At 39.4% G+C, this 26,608-nt stretch overlaps 1 protein-coding gene across 1 annotated transcript in view; it reads right to left on the bottom strand.

The window, feature by feature from the left end:
• LOC139473648 (cytochrome b5 reductase 4-like) overlaps positions 1-25,988 on the bottom strand; it is a 100,013-nt gene extending 74,025 nt beyond the window's left edge. The window contains exons 1-2 of the mRNA XM_071256327.1: positions 25,817-25,988; positions 3,985-4,316 (exon numbers count right to left, since the gene is read on the bottom strand). Coding sequence (XP_071112428.1) covers positions 3,985-4,228 — 244 coding nt within the window. The 5' untranslated portion in view covers positions 4,229-4,316; positions 25,817-25,988. The remainder of the gene's footprint in view (positions 1-3,984; positions 4,317-25,816) is intronic.
• Between the last annotated feature and the right edge of the window lie 620 nt (positions 25,989-26,608).

Here is a 26,608-nt window from a genome sequence, read left to right as displayed (position 1 = left end):
TTTAAAAAACACGATTTCCGCAGATATATCACATCCCTGACAATAACATGCATCAACCAAGTCACCAGCCTCACCACCTGATCCTGTTAGTTGTCTCTTACAAGCATAGGATGCTGGGGGCCTATATTCTCACCAGGACTTCCACGGGTGGACTGGTAATTGAAAATGATAGGCCTACTGAACACCATTGTGACTAAACCAGAGCCCACCCCTGTCAACTTTTACTATGAGCAAGGTCGTATGATATAGAGGACCTACACGGTGCCATCAGAAACAGCTAATTGAAAGTGACACTTTTGTAGACATCTTGACTAGTTATCCTCCATGGCAACCAGGATGCGGCTGTGATATTTTCATTAATTCAAGACAACCTATTTACAACGACGGTAAACGAAGAGTTTCCCTCCTATTCTAATACAGCTACAACACTAACTGCCTAAATCTCATTATTGCAAGACAAAGGGAACTCTGCTGTCCACGCCCACAACAATGGCTGTGCTGTGTTGATGCAGTAAATGTGTTAGATTTACAGTCAATATTCAGCCATCAAATGTACCTGCTTCTTTAGAAAACCGATGTCAATAAATTATCTCAAAGTCAGGTTAGAAAATATTGATCACCTCAGGAAGAAATTGAGAAATAATTATTGTTGATGACAATGGTAGCTTTCTAGGAATCGGTGGCCTATTGAGACAGAAGCGTAGTCTGCGAGTACCTTATCATGTTAGCATGGTGATGTGCTTAGTCTGACCACTTTCTCCAAACACAAATTGATCTTATAGCAGATTCCAACAAGAAAGAAATCAATTCGCTCCCAGAGTTATGTCTCAAACACAATACTGGATCACATTCGGCATGGCATGTGACGTCAAGTGATGTGAGCGTAATATGTCTCAGCACAGGAAACATAATAAAAAAATCGCCAATCTCAAAGTTCACTTTTCCATATACGGTATTGATTGGTTTGAGTAGATGCATGATTTTGACAATTATTTCAGAAAAAGGGATTGCTTCATTTAACAGGATCACTTTTATTGCGAGTCTGATTACCTTCGAGAACAAATTATGCCTGAGCAATCATGAGTGCCATCCATATTTGTGAAGCCAAGGTATCGATGCTGTCATTAAACTGGAAACACTCAATCAACCCTGTACAATAAAAACTGCCCTGTGTCAGTAACATGCATCGGGGACACAGTTCGGAGCAGGAAACGGGAAATGGTTTTCTGCTATACTGGGTGCAGCGTAGACATCAGTTCAGAAAGGCAAATACTATGACTTGATAGCCAATCTGTTCCGCTTGACTGGAACTGTTTTAGGCTCATCAGTGGCCACATGCAAGGGGGTTCTGGGTTCTTGGACTTTTGCTCCTGTAGAATTAAAATCTGTGGAGCCCCTATGTCTTTAACTTTTAAAATCTGTATAATTTGGTCGTGAGTGAGTGATACGGTGTGCGGGGCTTGTGTTGCACTATTGACAAGACTGATTGACCAGACCATCCAGGGATTAACATCATGAGCATTGATCTACCCAATTGGGATACGATAACATGCATCAACCTAGTCAGCGAGCCTGACCACCCGATCCCATAAGTCGCCTCTTACAACAAGCATAGTCACCATGGGTTGCATGGGTTGCTGAAGACCTATTCCCTACCCGGATCTTCATGGGTAAGATCATATATAGTTTATTATACGACACACATGCAAGTGTAATATTTTCTTTATGACCCAATGTTTCTTAATCCTTTTGAGCTCCCTTTCAGAAAAATGCACTGATCACAACCATCAACTTTGAAAACCATAATTGTCGAATGATGTCGTTTCTAGATGTGACATCATTTCAACCTTACCTCATAATACAATTCGAATGACATCAACAATGCCGTCCAGGTGACGTAAACAATACATGGAAGCACATGAAGTGATATCTGCACCAGTGCACATACATTTTTATGAATTAAGGTATTCCTAACCCTATGGTTAATAAATATATTTTAGAAACGTTTGACGTGGACCAGGATCATACTCAGTGTACATCTAGGGTAACCATGGTAACAAGACAAGAAGTGAGTAGGGCTCACTAATACCCCCAACTTCGACTCCAACAAACTTCGCACTGCACCTCGCCTATTGGTATAGAAACTGTACCCCGAATAGGAAAATAATCCATGATGTAGTCTTCCAGTTAGATCAAAATGTTGAACAAATGCAAAACATCATGTTTTTTCAGAAAATACACATGTCAGAATGAAACTTTACACTGCACCTCTTCTATTAGTATGGAAACTGTTCCCTAAATTTGAAGAATCCATGCAGTAGTTTTCAAGTAATAGGTCGCACAAATGTTTTACTGAAAAATATCTAAATAAAAAAATGTAAAAAAAGCTGTAATTTTTCAGAAAATTAAAATTTTGAAATCACACTTTTCACTGCACATCTCCTATGGGTATAAAATGTGTGCACCAAATTTGAAAGGAATCTATACATGAGATTTCAAGTTATTGGTCACACACAAACATGTCCTTGGCCGGGGGAATGATAAACCCACAATCATAGGATCCCCAGGCTTATGCCAAAGGCGAATAGCTGCAGGTGATATGGCTAGGTCATTCAGGCCGAAATTTGGTATCCACACTACCGTCACTTTTTGGGGCTGTAATGAACTGCCATTTCCATCCTGAGGATAATTTCATGTACACAAAGAGTATTGATGGGCCATGGTGGCCCAACAAACAATGTGCCTAAACACAAGTCTGAGTTTGCTTTCTGTGTAAACAGTGTGAATGAATAGCTCCAAATCATGTACACGACAATCGTCAGTCATAGATATAGCAGGGGATGCTTCTATGCACAGATTCCTATTGATCAGTTGTACTCTACACACTGCCGAACTGCCTAATCATGGGGTACTATTGCAATGAGTAGCCTGCCAAACACTGTAAGGATCTACGACTGTCAAGAGACTATCAAGTCAGAATATTGTTGTTGATATGAAACAGGGTCATTTAAATGATGGTGTAACAGATTAATGATAAAAGTCAAGCCGGTGACAACCATGTGACTAAATGTACATTCCAACTTGACCACATTCCAGCAATATCTCGGTGGGGGAAAGCCAGAGATGGACTTCACACACTGTACCCATGTCTGGAATCAAACCTGGGTCTTCAGCATGACGAGCGAATGCTTTAACCACTAGGCTAACCGACTCCCCCCCACTTCCCCCAAGAGAACAGAAGGATGGTGGCTTGATCATCATGCAGATCATACCAAACAATGTCAAAAGATGGTCGTTCTTGTTACTCTGCCTGGCGCTCAGTATTAAGGGGCTAAAACAAGAATACAAGAATAACATGAATACCTCACTCAGACACAGTATACTGACCAGTCCCAGTTTTATCCCCTTACGCGGAGCAGGGTAACAACAAGTACCAAGTTTTAACGTCTTTAGGTATGACACTGGTGGGGGTGGATCCCCTGACCTTCTGCTCTACAGAATATACACCAGACTTATCCAGGTACTACTCTGCTCAAATTATTTGTTCCCTGACCACTGGATCCGTATGCATTCCAGTTAACATTCTCAACTCCCTGGGAAGTATGCCTCTGAACGCTGGAGGTTTTTTTAATCCACCTCACATATCGAGAACCCCTTCTCTGCTGGGTGATCAGATGCACATTTGAACTATGCCACAGTATTGACACTTGGGTTTCGGGAGTATGTACGTTTTTGTGTTTCCACAATCTGGTCATCTACCATCGGATGAGTGGGTTCTTGTGAGTGCAAAGGGTGTATGTACTGTACACTAGGGGTAGTGACAACACTGTAAGGACCAGTGAACATAGTTGGTCAATAGGTGAACAACCGCTTGGTCACAAGCTGGATACAATCTCAGCACCTGGCATTTGCTAGCCTGGCGCTTCAGAACACTTGCCCACTCCGCCCCCATGCATTATGCCCTGAACCAATCCCCAAATGTACCTCTGAGAGCAATCCAGGAGTCTTCAGGCCTGCTGTGTTTGGCCAGTTCCTCCGACGACACCTCCAAGACCTTCCCGCCAACTCCGGTCAAGTCCTGGCCACTTCGCCCTAATCGGATCCAGTCCATCAGCGACCTGCCAGGCTTCAGCGCCACCTTGTTGCGACCTGCACTCGGGGACGGTGAGATTCGTTGTTGGGAATTTGCCGCAGGAAACTGCGGCACAGTAAGGTTGGGACCCGCCATATTGCTGCTGCCTTTATTACTACCACTACTACTACTGCTATGGACTGGCGAGTCAACCTTGGACTTTCCACACCCCAGTTTGGCAGTTCTGAAACAGATCATATTCAGAATTTATACAAAACTGAAAGTGAGAAGCTTTTGAAAGAAACTGACTTGCCATAACACCAAAAATTTGGCTCAAATGGGGAAAAAATCCCTGAAAGTAAAATGTTACCAAACCATCTAAAACTATCTTTGCATCCAACAGGAACATCGCAACTTACAAAGAATACAGTACAGTTTCGATGAACAAGGGCGGATCCAGTATTTGTAAAAGGGAGGGGTCCAAAATATCAAAATCCTCTTTCAGTCAATTTTACTGCCTACAATATATAACTTTTGGTTTTCAAAATGGGGGGGTGGGGAGTGGGGGGTCCGGACCCTAGACCCCCAGTCTGCATCTGCCTATGATGAGTAATGTATTATTAGAAGTGATGGGTATTTGACCTTCATATTCTTATTTCTATTGCAATAATGATTCATGTATTGCAGAACATACCATATTATACTGCATGTCTTCTTTCACATGTAATTTGTGATGAACCTGAATAAAAATGTACCCCAACATCCGTCTTCCCCAGCCCATCTCTTTCTCATTTCTGCCATTATGTTGGATGTTGACACATCATGGTCACAGTAGTTTCACTTGGAATATTAAAGTTGCTAATTTCTGAATTTTCATTTTGACTTGTCACTTATGTAAACTTTGGCAACAAGACGAAAATATGCATGATTTTGAAAAACACTATATACCGGTATATTCCAAACGTATTTATTAGCATTTCAGAACTTGGTATACCGGTGTACCAGAAAAAACATGCACCACTGACAATCATATAACAAAAAACAACTAAAATCCTTTTGAAGTTTTCACTTATTTATTTGTTGTTTTATGAGGCCAAGGGACGTACAAAAAACAATGAGAAAAACAGTAAATTGACCTTGACAATTTTGAAGGGTAGGGAGCGTTGTAACATTATTGGGTGGAATGATTTGCCAAGACAGGAAAGAAAGAGCCTTAAAGAAGGATGACTTGATACCTTCTGGAAACTACTTTTCCAATACACACACTGGTGAATATTCTACTTGATTTTTGCTGCTTATAAGACGATGCAAACAGTTATTGCTGAGCTGAAACCTGTTTGTTTGACATTTGAATGTTCTTATTTATTATTAGCCAATGACCTACATTGAATTCTTAGCCCAAAAAACATAACCATTTGACTAGCATATTCCACCATACACCCTCTCGCAAGTAACCATTATGACATGTGCATTGACTTATAACTCAAGTCAGCCCCCAACTCTGCGCTACCACTATAATGCTGGACTGGCACTTCTTGTTTTGCCACAAAGTCCAAATGTCATAAACTATTCTTACTAAGTACTCTAGTTTCACCTTTTTCAGTCAACGGTATCCATGACAACAATTCAGACAAAAATGCCACACACTATAACCAAAATGTCAGCCTCCCAGTTCAAACATTCACATCATTAGGTAAAGAACAATAAGGCACAGAGATCTACCTTAATTCATTCAAAGTTCTAATTCTGTCTAAAGAGAAAAGATACAATGATTATGTCAAGGGGTACTAGTGATGTAACACCATGGTGATACAGTATTGTATTACATACAGGGACAGTCACACCATCAGTACTAGTGATGTAACACCATGGTGATACAGTATTGTATTACATACAGGGACAGTGTCACACCATCAGTACTAGTGATGTAACACCATGGTGATACAGTATTGTATTACATACAGGGACAGTGTCACACCATCAGTACTAGTGATGTAACACCATGGTGATACAGTATTGTATTACATACAGGGACAGTGTCACACCATCAGTACTAGTGATGTAACACCATGGTGATACAGTATTGTATTACATACAGGGACAGTGTCACACCATCAGTACTAGTGATGTAACACCATGGTGATACAGTATTGCATTACATACAGGGACAGTCACACCATCAGTACTAGTGATGTAACACCATGGTGATACGGTATTGTATTACATACAGGGACAGTGTCACACCATCAGTACTAGTGATGTAACACCATGGTGATACAGTATTGTAATACATACAGGGACAGTCACACCATCGGTACTAGTGATGTAACACCATGGTGATACAGTATTGTATTACATACAGGGACAGTCACACCATCAGTACTAGTGATGTAACACCATGGTGATACGGTATTGTATTACATACAGGGACAGTGTCACACCATCAGTACTAGTGATGTAACACCATGGTGATACAGTATTGTAATACATACAGGGACAGTGTCACACCATTGTACAGATTATGTAGTTTTGAGAATAGTGATTTTTAAAAAAACACAATTATACGTGTATAACTATGATAATAAAACCAGTGAAAGATTCTTAAAACCCTCCAGATTGCCTGAGTACTAATAAAGAAATAAATCTCCTGATAATTCAGGGAATTATTACATTTACAGCCCTATCTGTAGGGATACTTAGCAATAGTCAATACTTGTGGAGGAAATCGACCCCTTAATGTGTGAACGATAATCAATTATTTATCAGCAGTGAATGATCACAAGCTCTTGGAAAATCCCGAACATATTGTTGGCAGGTGACTGTACCGTACTGTGAGCATGTAACACCTGAAACTAATCAAGTAAATACACTGTTCATGGTATATCTGGATTTTGTAGACTATTATATTAATTTTATTCAATTAATAATTTTATTCGGGGTATATGAATTAGCATCGATTCTGAAGGCTTCTACAAGGGGGTCGTCTTATATATTTTGTCGCTATAAAGATGACGATATTTAGTAAGCTTTTCTGATGAAAGTCCATAAATTAAAGCAAAGATCTACTGAAAAGTGACAGTGATGTTTGGGTTAGGAAGCTGAAAAGTATTTGGGAAAATCTTCGTTTCTCCACATGGTTACATTATCTAGTGCAGTGTCTGTTACACTTAGAAACTGGGAGGGCTGGTGTCTTTGAGGTTTGCTTCGACAGTATTGTAACCTGGATAATTAAGTTAATCTTTGGGGTTTTAAATTAGTGTTGTGAAAAGGATTAATGACCTTCATGCCTAATTTCATTTACTAGCAGCCAGCCAGTGTGACGACACCAGTGACACAGAAATTCATCAAGAGACGAGCCAATGACTGTCACAATGAAAAGAAAATGTACATTGATGGATCAAGATTTTCTCACTAAAGAGTGTTGGCATTTTCTTACAGTGTTATGTATGTTCTTTTCCTCAATTTAAAAACTGGGAAATGTTTGTAGATGGAGTATGTGTACTATGGTGTCTTTCGGGTTTGCTTCTACAGTATTGGAACCTAGAAAATGCTGTAAATGTATAGTTTTTTTTATGTAAGCGTTGTGAGTAAGGAAATCAATTTCTGAATGGATTATTTAACGCCTGCAAAAAACAAAGCTGATTGCAAAACAATTTTAACAAAAACACTGGTCCACTGGACAAATACACTGGTATACTTGACAAATACACTGGTCCACTTGACAAATACACTGGTCCACTAGGCAGATGCACTGGTCCACTAGACAGATGCACTGGTCCTCTAGACAAACACACTGGTCCACTAGACAAATACACTGGTCCACTGGACAAATACATTGGACACACACACTGGTCCACTAGACAAATACACTGGTCCACTAGACAAATACACTTATCCACTAGACACACACACTGGTCCACTAGACAAATACACAGGTCCACTAGACAGATGCACTGGTCCACTAGACACACACACTGGTCCACTAGACAAATACACTGGTCCACTGGATAAATACACTGGTCCACTGGACAAATACACTGGTCCACTAGACAAACACACTGGTCCACTAGACAAATACACTTATCCACTAGACACACACACTGGTCCACTAGACACACACACTGGTCCACTAGACACACACACACTGGTCCACTTGACAAATACACTGGTCCACTGGACAAATACACTGGTCCACTAGACACACACACTGGTCCACTAGACAAACACACTGGTCCACTAGACAAATACACTGGTCCACTGGACAAATACACTGGTCCACTAGACACACACACTGGTCCACTAGACAAACACACTGGTCCACCAGACAAATACTTGTACTTACTAATCAGGACAAGTTATCATAAACTCAAGGTTGTACATGTGGGGAACGGAAAACATACAACATCACCGCCGGAGAATAAACTGAAACAGACTCCATTGGGCGACATCCTTACTTTGCAAACGTAAGGCAACAATGTTTGAATTCTTTATTTTGCAGTCAATTTACCTGCTGGATCAACAATTTCCGTTGGCACTGGGCTCCGATCCATAAAGTGCCTGTAGCACAACGACATTGGTAAGCCTTTAATAACCTTTAGAGTTACGAGGGGAAGTAGCACTACAAGTGCTTGGACCAGGTTTTGTTTAAAAAAACATTTAGCAAACCTTGATTTGACTGTTTGTTTGTTGTTTATTGACACGAAGCCACATCGCGGTTAACCGGTATACTGGCTATACCGCGCACCTCTATTGTTTAATGCCGCACTCGGCAATATTCAAGCTATATGACGGTAGTGTGTAAATAATCGAGTCTGGACCAGACAATTCAGTGATTGAAATTATGAGCATCAATCACCACGATTGGGATGCGATATTGACATGCATGAACCAAGTCAGCGAGTCTGACCACCCAGTCCCGTTACTCACCTCATACAACAAGCATGGAGACCAATTCTAGCCCAGAACATTCACTGGCCATCAAACCCTGACATAAGCTTTGCCCCTGACCTGATGCATGTTCTGAAACAGCTTCACAAACTCTTTCACTTATAAGAAAGAAAATAATTGTCCACGGACCCCGCAAGTCCAATTAGCCATGTCAAAGAAAACCAGAATAATGATTTCCATTAAAACAATCTTGCACTAACTTCACCTACCACTTCATAAATATATTTCCATTTACCATGGCAACGGGCACAATCACCTTGACCTTTGATTAATGTGAAATAAATGTGTAGCAAATCCACCATGCTAAATGGTAATAGCTGTTAAAACAGTATAAGTAATTGGTCCTGTTTTTATGAGGCCACTTAATAAATGTCCTTACCCATTGGCAATTTAGTTTCAAGAAACAAGAAACTCTCCAAGCCTTGAAAGAAGGTGACGTTATGCAAATTGTCTCCGGAATTGAATAAATTACTCTTTTGAAGTAACCTGTGGAATGTCAGCTCCTCTTGTTGATGTCATTGATAACACAGACAGCTACATTCGAGCCATATCCACATGGGGGGTGGTCTGGTAGCCTAGTGGTTAAAGCGTTCGCTCGTCACGCCGAAGACCCGGGTTCGATTCCCGACAAGGATACAAAGCGTGAAGCGCTTTCTGGTGTCCCCCCGCCATGATATTGCTGGAATATTGCTAAAGGCGGTGTCAAACCACACTCACTCACTTACATCCCCATGGCCTTTTTGAGCCACTTAAATAATAATAATAAATATAATAATAATAATAATAATAATAATAATAATAATAATAATAATAACATATAAAAAATGGATATTTGTAAAGCACTAAAGTCCACTGTTGAAGCATGCTCAAAGCAGTAACATCATTACTACACTGTTCAATGGATCAGTGTGAGCTTGATTTTCTTTCTCAGCTCCCTGGGGAGTATACACAATTAGTTTTTATTATTTGTTGTTTAACGCAGCACTCAGCAATATTCCAGATATATGACGGCGGTATGTAAATAACAGAGTCTGGACCAGACAATCCAGTGATTGACATCATCAGCATCGATCCACGCAATTGGAATACGATGACATCCATCAACCAGGTCAGCGAACCTGACCACCCAATCCCATTACGACAAGCATAGTCGCCTTTTACGGCAAGAATGGGTTGCTGAAGACTTACTCTACCCCGGATCTTCATGGGTCATACACAACTAGTGGTTGATGGCATGAGGAATAATGCACCTTTCATGACAAACCAGATGACACACAAGCATTCAGTGGGACATATTCTATCCACAATCCCAACATGAACCAGAATAAGAAATGGAAGAGCCGATTAAATAGAGAAGGTAATTAATCCAGTGTAGTCGGAACAAAGTCAAATTCTCAACAGTCCAATGATAGAGGGCTAAAACCACTAAAACAGACTGATAGTCAATCGGACTGTGTTTTGTTGGGGTTAACATGCATAATTTAAAGGTTGGATACATTCACAAGAGTGACTGTTTTCTCAACAAATGTCACTGCTTCCCTCCAAGCCTGTAGCCTTACTGTAATGGGTGGAGTGCTGCAATCTGATTGGTTGAAATATGTTGTTAAATAGGATTGGATGCCAGACTTTTTACTGCATGCGAATATTTTACTTTTCCAAATTTGGCTGGGCGAAATGGATATCATATTACTTTGATGTTAACAGTTAAGTCCAATCAATATTTATCTGAAAAACTTAGACTTAGCTTCTTTTTTTTAAAATTCAGATAACCAGGAAAGTTCAGTTATCAGAGAAGCATGGGACATCATCCATGACAACACTGTATCATGACGTCATCGTATTCCAATGTGACATCATAGCTTTCCAGAGTGACGTCATGCCAGTCTCACAACAGTGAGGTTCACATGGAGAGGTGAGGTGAGGTGAGATCAGGGTTTAACTTCCCATCCAAGATTAATGCACTTATATAGCGATGTGCATGCATGTGTGTGTGTGTGTGTGGCTGCTTGTACTAGTCTGGGCCGATGCCGATATATAGGCTAGCCCACTGAGATACCATTCTGCTGTTTAACATGAACAGTATTGAATACCCCGCTCAGACACAGTAAACTGACTCCAAGCCGACCAGTCCTTGTTCCTTGTCCCTCAATGCCGAGCACCAGGCAGGGTAACTAGTACCATCTTTTACGTCTTGTGCTATGACACGGCCGGGGATCGAACCATCCGCTCTCCAGGAGGACGCTCCACCACTAGACTACGGAGACAGTCTCATATGGAGAGATTGCTTCAGAGCATTACTGATAACTGTTGTACATACAATGTTCATGAACTTTATGTGTTTTCAGATTTGCTATTATTATTGCGTACGGGTATTCAATATCCGGAAAATTAGTTTGTTCTAAAGTTTACAATTTCCATCAGTCCCAAATGAAATTTCGGGGGCTTTGAATACTCAATGCAAGCCGCAAATCTGAAAACACAACTCTTATCCCGGAATTCAAACACAGCTCATTTCAGACTAGTGGTAATGTAGAAAACTACATTTGGAACAAGCATGAAATACTCATATCCCCGCCAATATGACATGTCCGGTTGTATGCAAGGCAAGAAATATTGTACAGTTTTCAAGATCTGCTCCGGAAACGAGTACAACCCCCATTTTCAGTCTAAGTCAAAGCTGTTGCCATGGAAACTAGAAGAATAAATTTTGAATAAATCCCAAACTATTGAAAGGCACAGTTCACCACTAGACATATCACCACTACATAATTTTAGTAAAGATATCTCTCACGTTTTTTTAGTTCTGCTCCGGAAATGAATCGTGAGAGACGGACAGCACCCATTCCTATATCCCCCTTCCACTTCATGACAGGGGAGAATAAAACAACTAGTCATGGACAAGTGGCCGTGTCTATCCCTGGCTACTGGATACCAAGTCTAATCCTTGATCCCTATAGACATAATAAACGAGTAGGAACATCACAGGAAGTACTGTCTGAGCAAAAAACTTTAGAGACTTAGTGACTTGCCAGGACTTGGATCTTAGCATCATTTTCAGTAGAATTTAGTGTCATTATGGGGACTATAATTAGCTGACTAGCCTGAACTGAATTTTACTAGATTCAGGCTTTGGGCTAGTGACTAAAGCCGCAGACTGGAATTTGAAGAGGTAGAACCATTCCTCAAAATATATCTTAGGCAAAACCAATTCCAATTGTTATCTTACCAAATTTTTTGTCAATGTGTGAAAAAGTTTTAATAGAAAAAATTAAAAAAGATGTTCAAATAATGAAAATCATTTAATTAAAACAGAGTGTAAAGTAAGAAAATTAATTGTCCTTTCTTAACATCATCTCAAATATTTCATCAGGCAACGGCGACGTGAGTATTGCGCCTACAAGGCTCAGTCCTTTCAAACGAAAAGACAGATGGTCATTATTCATTAATATCAAATCACTGCAAAATCTCCTTGCAATTATGATTCATAGGCAACAAAAACTTTAAAAATGTAAATCAATCAATGCCACACAAATATAACCATGCTACCTTGTTTTCTACAACTGCCTGTCACTTTTCAGCTAGTGTTTGAAATAAAGCTGCAAGTCAAGAGGTCCTTGTCATAACTCAATAATGCTGGATGTTACAGATTAAAGGGCTCCCTTAAATTCAAATACTAAAGAACCAAACCACATGGATCTCTGGACCCTCTTAATTTCATACACTGAGAGCCATTAGAGGAAAGAAATGTACACATTTGTGAAGGGAAATATTGTATCAGGGGACCTTTTAGTTTTATCTTAAAAATAGTATGTGTATTCCTGCTTGCTACAGCAAAGACTACAGGTGAAGTGAAAAATAACATTTTGTTGTTTAATACTGCACTCAACAATATTCCAGCTATATGATGGTGGTCTGTAAATAACTGAGTCTGGACCAGACAATCCAGTGATTGACACCATGAGCATCGATCCATGCAATTGGGATAGTATGACATGCATCAACGAAGTCAGCAAGCCTAACCACCTGATCCTGTTAGTCACCTCTTACAACAAGCATAGTTGCCTTTTAGTAGTTCACAGAAAGCATGGACTGCTGAACACCTAGGTGGGTGAGTATTTCATATGCAAGACATTAGGGTATTTAGTATACTGCAGTAATAAGTCACTGAAATATTTATCATAAAAAGTTATTTGGTTTTGGACTTCTTGACTCCTGGCTTCAGGTATTTTGAGGATAAATGCCGATAATTACAATGGTCTGGCCCAAAATTGAAATAAAAGACAAAACTCAAGGGGTCCTTGTCATGAGTCAAGATTCAAAATTTAAATATTGGGGTTAGATATCAATTCACTTGTCCTCAAAACATAATTAGTGACAGTGTTGCCATCTACGATAAGGGTGACAATTGTAGTCAACAAGGACGTCACTTATCCCCCCTAAATTTTTACAGGTATTCATACACACATTTTATTCTGTGAAAAGGCCTTAGGGGTATCAATCGAAAAATTGACGCCTCATTTTAAGCAATCAGAATCAAGCATTCTTTAATGACATGATAGAATAATGCTGAACTCTGAAAATCATAGCAGAAAATCTCAAAGGCCCAAGGACACCCAAAATGTTGAACAACTTGTAATCTAACATTACTTGGAAAGTCCATCTGTACATTACATCTGGCTGAAGGAACACAAACATCATCCAATCCCATAAACATGATAAACATATGAGACGCAGTCGCTGAAAATGTCATCGCTGTATCATCCAACATAATTATCACTTCATATCCTCACATCCAAGCATGTGTTATTCACAACATACTCCTATCAACAGATATATACTTGAACCTGAATAGTTTCACACTTCTTGTCGTCATTGGTAGTTCATTACTACCTGACAATCAAATACCATCTGACACTATCAACATGAACAAAGGCAGTGTCAATTTAATTAACCATATTGACAAAACCTTTCCTCAGTCTTATTTTTAGTCTTGTTTGTTTGTTTCTTGTTTAACACTACACTCAGCAATATTCTGGCTATATGACGTCAGGTTGTAAATAATCGAGTCTGGACCAGACAATCCAGTGATTGACATCATGAATATTGATCTACGCAAATGGGATTCGAAGACATGCATCAACCATGTGAGAGTGCCTTACCACCCGATCCCGTTAGTTTGTCTCTTAGTGAGTGAGTGAGTGAGTGAGTGAGTGAGTGAGTATGGTTTTACGCTGCTTTTAGCAATATTCCAGCAATATCACGGCGGGGGACACCAGAAATGGGCTTCACACATTGTACCCATGTCGGGAATCGAACCCGGGCTTTCGGCATGACGAGCTAACGCTTTAACCACAAGGCTACCCGACCGCCCCCAGTTTGCCTCTTAGAGCAAGAATGGGTTGCTGAAGACCAATTGTAACCCAGGTCTTCACAGGGCCTTTGGGTTTTCAATTCTACAAGATTATCATTAGGTTTCATTTTCAGGAAATTTTAGCTCTTTAAATGGGTTATTATAATGATTATTAGTGAGAGATTTTTTATGAATGTATCACAAAAGAATATGGGTTTCCCGATCAACCCATCAACACAGTCAGATAATTGTTTTTGCAAACAATAAAAACAATGGAAGCATTGGTGTGAACCAGACAATCAGCATCAAGGAAAGAATATAGTGTTCAGTGAGAATTGTTCAACATAACTGCACCAATATCATTGCCCTATGGGTAAAATAGAGAGGGAATTGGTCCTTGGGTGCAAGTGCTAAATTTTCCCAGCATTCCATTTCAAGATGGCTGCCACAGACTCCATTTCCCCTTCTCATGCTCATGGTTGTTTTATGATATGCCTTTTTAGATTCGGGTAATAATTGTTAATGGCAGTGAGTTGAGAAAACTCTGCCAGCTGTTTACACCCTATAGAAATCTTTATATGAAATACTGCTTGATCAGATCATGATAAAATAGAAATACTTCCAAATGCACCTGTGATCCTGCTCCTTTACACAATAACCACTGGCCAGATGTTGGCAATTGATAAAAACTGACAACTGTTTTAACACTTTGCCAGTTCAGGAAAAGTCTTGGATTCTGTATACTTGGTATTGAGCAAAAAACAAAGACTGAACTCCATCTGACATTTTTTTCCCAAATGCATAATAAATAAAGGTCAAACACTTCCCATGAGACTCAAAAATCACATTATACACTTATAGTGAATACATAAAAACAGATACCAAAAGAAATCAAATGCATTTAATTCACAGGATGTGTCACTTCAACATTTTTTCCTTGAATATCCTGGAATTCTTGGCTAAGCAATTTTTTACTTTGTACTTTTCCTGGTTTGGTCAATCTTTTTTTTTCTCAATTACCAACATTGCGTTATAAAACAGCTACAGAAAATGGACAGTCACAGTATCTATCTCTGACAAGACCAAAGTGACCAATGATGAAAGTATAGAACTTGATGATCATCGACCTCACAAGCTAATTAACCAGCTGCAGCTATTTCAAGATACTGATGTCCAGACAAGAGTTTCTATATATTTTTGCCTTATAGACAGTAGAAATATTGGACACTGTGCAGGAAGAGTGGTGTTTACACATCTGAGATTCAGTCAGGGATCTTTGCATTAATGCACTAATCTTCCATTCTGTTCTCAATAAATCACAGCACTAAGCATCTTAAGCTGCAGTCTGTGTGTGTCCAGTTTACACACTGAGAGATTATTAATGATATTTTGTCATCGTTTTGATCTCATAAATACATCAACACACTGTAACATTTCAGCATCTCAGAAACAAAATGGACAAAAACAACACGATTTATCATAAATAAATCATCCCTACAGCTGCTATGGAAATGAGAATGGCTAACATGCTTAATGCTGTCATATTTGTAGAAAATTTCATAAAACAGGGACTTCTTGAAGATAATGTATACTGCCAGCTGATTTATTTGACAATTTGTCCACGTTGGCTTTGAATTATTAAACAGCATTCTCAGACTTGATATCAGGTTTTTTTCAGTGGTGAAAGCCTTCACTCCATTCTGGTAGCACTTTTCCCTGGAACTCGTTCCGACGACCAACCACCGTGGACCTCCCTGGTTCTTCATCATCACACAGACGGAGACCCCGAAGAATAGCTTCATTCAGAAGTTCCACTGGACCTTTCTCGTTGTATTACTCAAAAGAAATCCTTTCAACGTGCAAAGGAAAGGCATGATGATTTCCAAAGGGTCTGAATGTGTCTTTGCACAGACTGGCTTATTTAGAGCCTTCCAAACACAAGACATATTCTTGATCAATGAACCCAGCATGTCGGGGGAAGCTTACAGCAGAGTGGAGAACAATATTCCACGACCACCTTCTACATTCTTAGTAATACATTCTTTCACGTAGTAACCAAGTTTCATTCTTTAATTCATAAGTTATAGGAGATCAAAGTGAGTGAGTGAGTGAGTGAGTGAGTGAGTGAGTGAGGGAATGATTGTTTTCCTGCACTTAGCAACATACTGCAGCAGTATCCCAGATGTCGCTGATTTAAAACAATCAATTCTGGACCAGACAAACCAGTGATTGACAGCATGAGCAATGTTTTATGGTGTCAGGGTAGGATGCAACCCAGGACAGATCTCATTTTATGTTATCAATATCAAAGTGGGACAACTTGTGCAGGGAAGTTCCTAATATTCTCTCTGCCTTAACTTTAGACTAGACCACTGACAAAGACCTTCGGCTGTGTTCCAAATTAAGCATGACAATCAGAGGGTCCTTGGCATTACCCTCATGTTAAAAGTGATAAGTTAAGGGGTCCCTAGATGTAAGTACTATTGCAGCAAACCTCAAGAACCCTAGCATCCCTAAATTTCAAACACTGCTTGACTTTCATGCCTAATTTTGAAAACTGCTTGTACGTGTGCAGACTTGTGGCTAATTCCTTCAGGATCTGTATCCTGTCTAACATGCTACTGAATTGCAAGGACAAATTGAACTATTTGTGTCATGATCTGTATATCTGAATGCATACCATTACTCAATACAAACTCCAGTCTAGTAGGCTCAGCTAATAATAGTCCACATTAAATTCTACTGAAAATGATGCTAAGAGTTATGATAAGACTAGTAGGCTCAAAAAGTTTGGCAAAGCGAATGTGAGAGAGTTTGGTTTTACGCTGCTTTTAGCAATATTCCAGCAATATCAAGGTGGGGAAAGACAGAAATGGGCTTCACATGTTGTACCCATGTTGGGAATCGAACCTGGGTCTTCGGCATGACAAGCAAACGCTTTAACCTCCAGGCTACCCAACCTCCCCGGTTTGGGCATAGACTGTCAATAGCACAGTATTCAAAATATCCTTGATGTGCAGGGACCTTGTCACTCCCCTATCTTAAAAACCTAAGAATTAAAAAAAGGGGTGCTTGTAGTAGGGCTGGGACGAGTCCAAATTTACTACCCAGGTACCAGACCCCCTATCATCCGTTCCTACCCGAGCATCCACTGTCGGTCTCAAGAGTTGGGAACAAAATGTCTGATTGGGAATTGTTTTACCGCAGCCCTGGCAAAAACTATTTAGATACATGTATCAAACAATCATATCATGGGTACACTGAAGTTGTACCTGAGTACCCGAGTTACCCGTCCCAGTCCGAACCTGTAGGAGTAAACAGCAAGCGCTCCAGGACCCAGCTGGAAGGGGACCTCCTGATAGATACTGATGGATACAAGCGGCACAATACTTGTGACAGTAAACCCTTTGAGGAAACATGTGTCAGGCATCAGAAATATCGAGCTAGGGGATGATATTGTCCACAAAAAGAGGCAGAGAATATTGGGCACTTGCCTGAAGCAACTTGTCCCAGGTATCCTTAATCCTTTCAACACCACATGCTGGGAAACCAGCCACAACGTTGTGAGTCCCCGGACACAGCAGGCTGGTAAACCAGCCACAACATCGTGAGTCCCCGGACACAGCAGACTGGTAACCGGCCACAACGTCGTGAGTCCCCGGACACAGCAGACTGGTAACCGGCCACAACGTCGTGAGTCCCCGGACACAGCAGACTGGTAACCGGCCACAACATCGTGAGTCCCCGGACACAGCAGACTGGTAACCGGCCACAACGTCGTGAGTCCCCGGACACAGCAGGCTGGTAAACCAGCCACGACGTCGTGAGTCCCCGGACACAGCAGACTGGTAACCGGCCACAACGTCGTGAGTCCCCGGACACAGCAGGCCGGTAAACCGGCCACAACGTCGTGAGTCCCCGACACAGCAGGCCGGTAAACCGGCCACAACGTCGTGAGTCCCTGGACACACCAGGCCGGTAAACCGACCACAACGTCGTGAGTCCCTGGACACAGCAGGCCAGTAAACCGGCTACAACGTCGTGAGTCCCTGGACACACCAGGCTGGTAAACCGACCACAACGTCGTGAGTCCCTGGACACAGCAGGCCAGTAAACCAGCCACAACATCGTGAGTCCCCGGACACAGCAGGCTGGTAAACCAGCCACAACGTCGTGAGTCCCCGGACACAGCAGACTGGTAACCGGCCACAACGTCGTGAGTCCCCGGACACAGCAGGCCGGTAAACCGGCCACAACGTCGTGAGTCCCCGACACAGCAGGCCGGTAAACCGGCCACAACGTCGTGAGTCCCTGGACACACCAGGCCGGTAAACCGACCACAACGTCGTGAGTCCCTGGACACAGCAGGCCAGTAAACCGGCTACAACGTCGTGAGTCCCCAGACACAGCAGGCCAGTAAACCGGCCACAACGTCGAGAGTCCCCAGACACAGCAGGCCAGTAAACCGGCCACAACGTCGAGAGTCCCCAGACACAGCAGGCCAGTAAACCGGCCACAACGTCGTGAGTCCCCAGACACAGCAGGCCGGTAAACCGGCCACAACGCAGCCACATCAAAATAATATAAACTTTTTTTAATCTACCTGTCTTATCCTTCATTAATTAACTCTATCATTTGTCACAATGTCTGAAAATATGTATTTCATTTCTATTTATCATATCTTATCATGTCTTATTATAGATTTAAAATTTATTACCTATTTCCTGGAATGTTATTGAAAAAAATCTGGGATGTCAAAGAGCAACGGAAATGACATTTCATGCAAATCTTTAAATATATTACATAAAGCAATAAATAAATTGAACAAAAAGCATCTAAACATGCTAAAAGGTGTCAAAGTTACTACTTCCATATTTCCGGGTGATTGCTTGTAATGCAAGTCAATGACATCTAAGCTTTTGTCGCCTTCATTTTTACACTTGATAACGATGTTTATGCCAAAATATATATGCATGTCGCCTCGATTTTTATGCTTGAACATGTTTAATGACAAAATATATATGCATGTCGCCTCAATTTTTATGCTTGAATACAATGTTTAATGTCAAAATATATTAAAACATTCACAATAACACAATTTTACCAAAACCTTTCATCTAAATCTGAAATTTATCATACACAAGGACGGTATCTATTGATGTAATTTGATTCGCTGCCTTAGGTCACGTGCTTGAATTTGACCAATCACAATCAGATTATGGTAAAAAAGCATCATAATAAAACAATTTCTATCAAATAAAGCTTGTTACAACTACAAAAATATGTTACTGTAATATTATTGATGTTCTGAACTTTCTCACTATACCAACATTGAACGAATCTTCAGACGAGTTATTCATACAAAGCTTAAAAAACAGAATTATTTCCCGATATTTGCTCATGTTACTGAGCGGAAAGCCACTATTATTGGGAAATGGATGATGACAGATAATGTTTACTATTCTTTTTAAAATAATTTTCCAATTAAGTTGGCAATATGACTGTTACGATTTACTCCCATATTCAGTGAATCGAACCATATCCCTTCGTGAATTGAATGTGTTATTCGTGGTCACTAGAAGCAAATATTTCCTTGAGTGATTTTTACTTGAAGTTGGCTGTTATTCATCAAAGCAAGATATGCCAAAGGGAATACAAGCAAACCATGCAACAGTCTGTTGTGCGGGTCATCTACAACTCTGCCTCAGTTAAACGGCTGATTGTTCATAACACTCATCCGTTATTTCGACCCCAAAGGTAGCGTTGTAGCGAGCAGTCACTGTATTTTTTGGCAAACATGGTTACGCAGTCACACACATTTACATACCCTGGGCCCTGTTCAACAAAGCGATCTTAGCGCTACGATTGTCATAAGTCAATGTTAAAGAATGGGAGTTACGATCGTCTTAGCGCTAAGATCACTTTGTGGAACGGGGCTCTGTACCTTAAAATATCCACAAGAACTTTTTGCATGGATACATAGATTTCTTCAAAGACAATACTTTTATACTTTAAATTGGACAGTAATGTGGTCACTGGTCATTGTCGCATTTGAACAGATACTAGTACCTGGATAAATGCAGTATATAAATGTATAATATAATGATCAACTGCTGACTTGTTCTTTTCGTGAATAAATATTCATATTTGCTACCCTATATTCGTAATAAGCATCGTATTGCCTTATTGTTTATTGTGTAAACAATAAATTCAAAAAGAAAAACGTAAGCGGATATTATGAAATATTACATTTACCGTAAATTGCCACAATTTTCGCTTCCTTGGTGATCAATCTGGACATTATGACTGCACTAGCTTATAATTTTTATTAAAATTAAAAACAAACTTAATTAAATAAAATATAACTTTCACATTTATAAACAGCAGGATTAGACCTTTAAAATGGTGTTTAACATAGAGCAGCAAAGATGTTTACAAGCAGATAATTACCTTGATAAATGCACCCTTTATCTATCACACCAAAGTCTCTGCAAGCTCGCTGTTATAGCAGTAAATGAGTTCCAAGATTTATTATTAAGTGTTTGAGTAAAATAAACAAAGTTCAGGCAACCAAAAGGTTCAGTGCCAAAGAAAATAATCAGAGGAACATGATTGAGTTACATTTATCTCTTCCTTAAACAGTATTTCAGTTACCGTATTCAACGTAATAAGCGCCCAGGGCACTCTAAAAAAATTAGAAATAGTTGAAAGATAAAATTCGTGGTTTATGCTGACAGCCTGAAATGTTAATATACAACAGATATATTTTTCCAGAATTTAATTGCCCATAATCAGGCAATCTCATTAAAATCAGATCTTAATTTTCGCTACTGCAAAACAAAGTTCTGAGGACATCCCATTATGCGTATGCCCCACTAACTATTGTCTCATTTCTTTGTATATATGCCTCTCTTGTCAACTTCTTAATGTCACCATGGTGATTCATGAGAAATAAACATCTTCTTCTTCTTCTTCTTCATTAGGGGTCACGTCAGAACGACCTTTCATCCGACCAATCAGAGCGTCGCTTACCACATCATGAAAGTGACATTCAGAAAGTGATTTCTAATCATGCAACCTTGAAAACTTTAACACAGGGTATTCCAGACGATAAATACGGGCTTAACGACTGTATCCATACAATCTAGACCATCTATTTGCCATTCCAGAATGTTCTTTTGTTCAGGTTTCAAATTTTTAAGCAAGAATATGTTAAAATATGTTTCGAAGCGTTGTCGCCAATTTGTAATTAGTGCCGTAAAGCACGAGAAAGATGCCTTCTGATTGGCTAATGTCGACTTCTTGTCAGTCATTCCATTGGTCGGTCAGGGTTCGCGAAAGGTCTGCCTGACGTGACCCCTAATGGGATGTCCTCAGATCTTTGTTTAGCGGTAGCGAGAACTAAGATCTGATTTTAATGAGATTGATAAGTAAGGGTATATATAACACACGAGTGCGTATTATACGCGATTAAATTAGTCTTTTGTAATTGATCAATTGGAAGGGGTGCTAATTGGGATTGTTCACTAGCCAATATATTAGCAAATATCGCCCAAGGCGCTTATTAGAGCGAGGCGCTTATTACGTCAAATACGGTATACCATGGCAGGGAGGGAAGGCTGAAATGATGCAGGTGATTTGGGGGGTTTTATCACATTCTTTTTCTCTTGGGTACAGATAGGATTTATTATTTCGATAGTATGTTATATATGTTGGTCAATATGAGTACCGTAATAAGCGCCCCGCTCTAATAAGCGCCCACAGCATTATTTGCTAATATAATGGTTAGTGAATAATCCCAGTTAGCATCCTTTCCGATTGATCAATATACACAAGACTTATTTATCGAATTTTATCCGTGTATAATACGCACTCGTTTGTTATATGCACCCTTAATTATGGGCAATTTAATTCTCGAAAATATATCTATCGTGTATAATACACACAGATTCTTCTTTCATATCATTTCAGGTTGTCAGCATAAACCACAAAATTTACAATCGTTTTTAATCTCGCCAAAATTATATTCTAATAAGAGCCCAGGTGCTGCCACGTTTTTATATGTGCACATTCAAATAGTAAATGGAGAATATTTTCAGTTTCAGTCGTGCAATGAGAACCAAGTGAGGAAGCGATAAATTTATGTTTGTACAAATCTTTATTTGTTGTCAGAATTCTGTGAATAATACAGTGTTGGACCATCTCAGCTTTGTGTTGTTTGTAAATGGTAACTAGTTGTAAGTCCTCAAAATGTCTCTCGGTATTTCTGTGTTAATTTTAATTGACTCCATATTTTTTCTTTTAATGCATATTCATTTAATAACATGGCAGACTATGGCAGACTAGTTCACATCCCTTTCCTTCTTTATATAGAATTTGGAAATTACATGGAATGAATGGTTGTTCAATTTTCCTATCTAATGATACAGATTTGGAATCCATATATGGTTTTTTTATGGATTTAATAAGACATACATATTCTAAGAAATTTGATCTTGAAGTATATTCCTTAATAATTTCTTATATCTTAAAGGTAAAGAATGTACTGTCATCTTTTATCAGATCATTGATGAATTCTAAATTTGCATTTAGGTAGTGTTCGTATATAACTAGTCCATGTCCAATCTGGATATTATCGTTTCCTCATTTATACAGGGCAGGGTTAGAAATTGGCACTAGTCCTATAGTCGTTACCAAACTGCCCAATAGTAAAGGTATCCTAAGGACTAGTAGAAATTGGCCAATTTTAAGGGTTTTGCTATATGTTATCATTATAAGGACTAGTGGACAAAAACTGTTAGTTTCTAGCCCTGCAGGGGCAGGTGATTTACCACTAGGGTGAAATTCCATGGTGCTGACAAACCAAGGATCAATATCAGAGCAAATCTTAGATACCGGGGTAATCTGTTTCACAGGAGAGTTAGTGAGTGAGTTACGTTTATCACCTCCTTGAAGAGAATGTCTGTTATATCACAGCTGTACAGGGAGGGAGCCACAAGTCATGCAGGTCTAAGACATTTACCACTGTGGTGAAATGGTGCTGGGAAACCAAGGAATATCATCCAAGTGAATCTTGGATTCTAAACCACCCAGAACATGAGATCCTGGCATGCAAAAGGGACCAAATCTGCAGAGCAAGTCATGGCTCCATAGATCACACCCTCACCCAGAAAGCCATGATCTAGCTACACTTGTCTTCACATCTAATGTGGGTATTAGTCAACCCAGGTGTCGTAGTACAAAACAACCTTAGCGCTACGACTGTCGTAAGTCTATGCCGAGGTATAGGAGTTACGATCACCCAAACATTAAGATCGCTTTGTACAACAGCACCACTGTCAGTTTCTTACTTTCCAGAGCTTGCAAATTGGTCCAGCATAGACAAACACTAACTTGGGTGAAATGTGATTACATGACTGGCATTTGTCTAGTGGATCTGTGTATTTGTCAGCTACCAGTTTAAGTTTCCTGTGTATGAAACTGAGGAAGTTAAATCCTTCACAATACGTCATTGCTTCAGACTTCCTGACGACAAGGCTGACCTTAACATGGTGTGATTGGGCTTGTCATGGTCATGTCAGTATCAGCATATCGACTAGACAATATCAGTATTGATATATCAAGACATTGATCAAGGATACCACTGTGAGTATTACAGACAGAACTTCACAGAACACAATAAATGTTTAGCCTGTGGATGAGTTTGTGATGAAATTTCAATCATTGTATTTTGTTATCAGAGTTATACTGTTGACAGAAGGCTAAATACTTCTATTGTAATCAACCAAAGTTTAGCAAATATTTTCAAGGTGTAAATAATAATTTGTATCAATATCATCATACTCTAATATTGGAGTATTATGTTTTGTCATAATCAATATATCTAATTTCAAAGACAGACAAAACCACATCCAATACAAAGCGCAGTAATGACATACAGATGTATAGTTAATGGGCAAAGCTGTACATCACTGGGTATATGTCATCTAATATGATGGATCATTAACCAGCTCTATTTCTATATGGCTGAAATAATGCCGATGAAACGTTATATTTTAAATTTTAACTCACTATTCTTACAGTTTAGTAAACAAATTACATGTCATATGAAGGACACAAATATGTCAAATATAATTCAAATAAAACAGCTGATAAAATTAATAATAATATAAAAATACACAAAAAATAAATATGAATAAGTATACCACTCAAAACAAGTTAAGGAAAACCCATAATTGGAAGGGTGCGTTGCAATACCCACCAGCAATGATAGATTAGCTATAGTCATATAAAAACATCAGGTGTGTTTTAATGTCTTTTGAGTGGTATATGTTATTGTTAAGCATAACTCATTTTGGTCACTAGCAGTCATGGTGAAACATATAGAAAACTACTGATACCATTCATTACTTGTATCTTAACCATTAATACACATTGTGGTTGGTATTACAGGGCATATGTGCTACTTGTTTCTATTATAATTTCATAAAACTCTTCTGGGTTCCCTGATGCTATTTTGCCATATACAGCGATTAAAAACTAACATTTTTAGTCCACTAGTCCTGATAATGAAAACATGTAGCAAAATCCTTAAAAAGGGAAATTTCTGGTACTAGTCTCCGTGGTAGCCATAATATTGGGCAGTTTGGCAAGGACTATAGGACTAGTGCCAGTTTCTAACACTTCATATAGATATAGTATTTTAAGCTAACCACCAATGAATATTTCATTATCAACATGAGGATTATTGCAAATAACCTTTTGATCAATTAAGTTTAATGTTTCAGAATATTTCTACATTTCGTGGTGTTCTGGGTTCTTTTTTCAGAATACCGAGAACTGTCCCCTCTATGTATAGAAAAAAGAAGGCAATGCTGGTTCACAATTCATCTGTGATGCTTTGTAATAATGACAATCCCAGTAGTTGCTGTTAATAATAAATACGGTCGTGTGGGAAAAATACCTAGCTAGAGTGTGTGTGTCATGGTAGATAGACTGAACATTGTTTTACAATACTATAGATCTAGATGGAATTTAATACTAATGTATAAGTCAAATCACTGTTGTACACATTGGCAAGTGAAGAAAATATCAGAACTACTCTTGCATATTTCGAATACGGTATCAACAGTTACTTTACTATTTGGATAATAACAAAATATTTTGTATATATCAGGTCAACACCTCACTCTGAATAACATGTTAACCTATTCAGAATACTGGGCACTGGCAATTGCTCTAACAACACAGGGAAAAACTGGGTCACATCGGGAATGTCTATCGGCCATCAGACTCGGGTAGTTAATAAATACAACTGTACAGTAAAACGTTGCATTCCTTCTATTGGTGAAAATGTTTCGCGTTACGTTTTCAACAACTGTCAAATGCCGAGGCTAATCCACATGATTCATGCAAGCATTACAATGTCGACACACATCTTGACTTACTTTCACGAATCACAGCTCATAAAAAATATGTCCATCCCCCTGAAACTCAACAAAGGCGCCAACAGCTGAACTACATGTCTCCGTTTATCGTCCTCGAGGTACGGTAATCCAAGTTTTGGCATTCATCTTGATACAGAGAACGAAATTTTCTGCTATCTCTCCGTTTAGCCACTGTGAATTTCACGCCTTCGAGTGAGGAGAGCTCTCAAAGCGAGGTAATTCGTGATAATTCGTCTGCTAGGAGTGCACAGTGGACAATCCTACATTGACAACTGAATCTGCGGGCTTCGTATTCACTAGGCATAGCCAGTGTGTATTATGTGACGGAATAATGTCAGATTTGATTGTGAAAACAGATAATAACGGTCAATTAACTGACTGGTCTAGTAAGAAATTGCCCCGAACTTAAATCAATAAACAGATTTTTTTAAGGCCTTGCAGTGTTGTAAAGAAATATAAAAACAAACATTTTGTAAATATATATTGAACAAAATCTACCAAGTTTGTTCTAAAATATATTATAACCATACGTCTGTTGCATTATTGAAGGCTTGATTTGTTTTAATATTACTGACGTGAACGTTACGAAGTGGTGGTAGGCTACCACTGGTGGCTGAACGTATTTTACCGCCGCTTGCCGCATTGAAGCCGTGAGTTGATAAATGAATTATTTCGTTGTTGTTGCCGCACTATATTCCAGCTATATGACGGCGGTCTGTAAATAACCGAGTCTGGATCAGACTATCCAGTGATTGACATCATGAGTTTCGATCTACGCAATTGGGATACGAC

This window comes from Haliotis cracherodii, unplaced genomic scaffold (assembly GCF_022045235.1).
Source record: "Haliotis cracherodii isolate W230 unplaced genomic scaffold, xgHalCrac1.p SCAF_3, whole genome shotgun sequence".
Lineage (NCBI taxonomy): Eukaryota > Metazoa > Mollusca > Gastropoda > Lepetellida > Haliotidae > Haliotis > Haliotis cracherodii.
The sequence above is the reverse complement of the archived record's forward strand: the minus strand, read 5'-3'. Positions and strand labels throughout refer to the sequence as shown.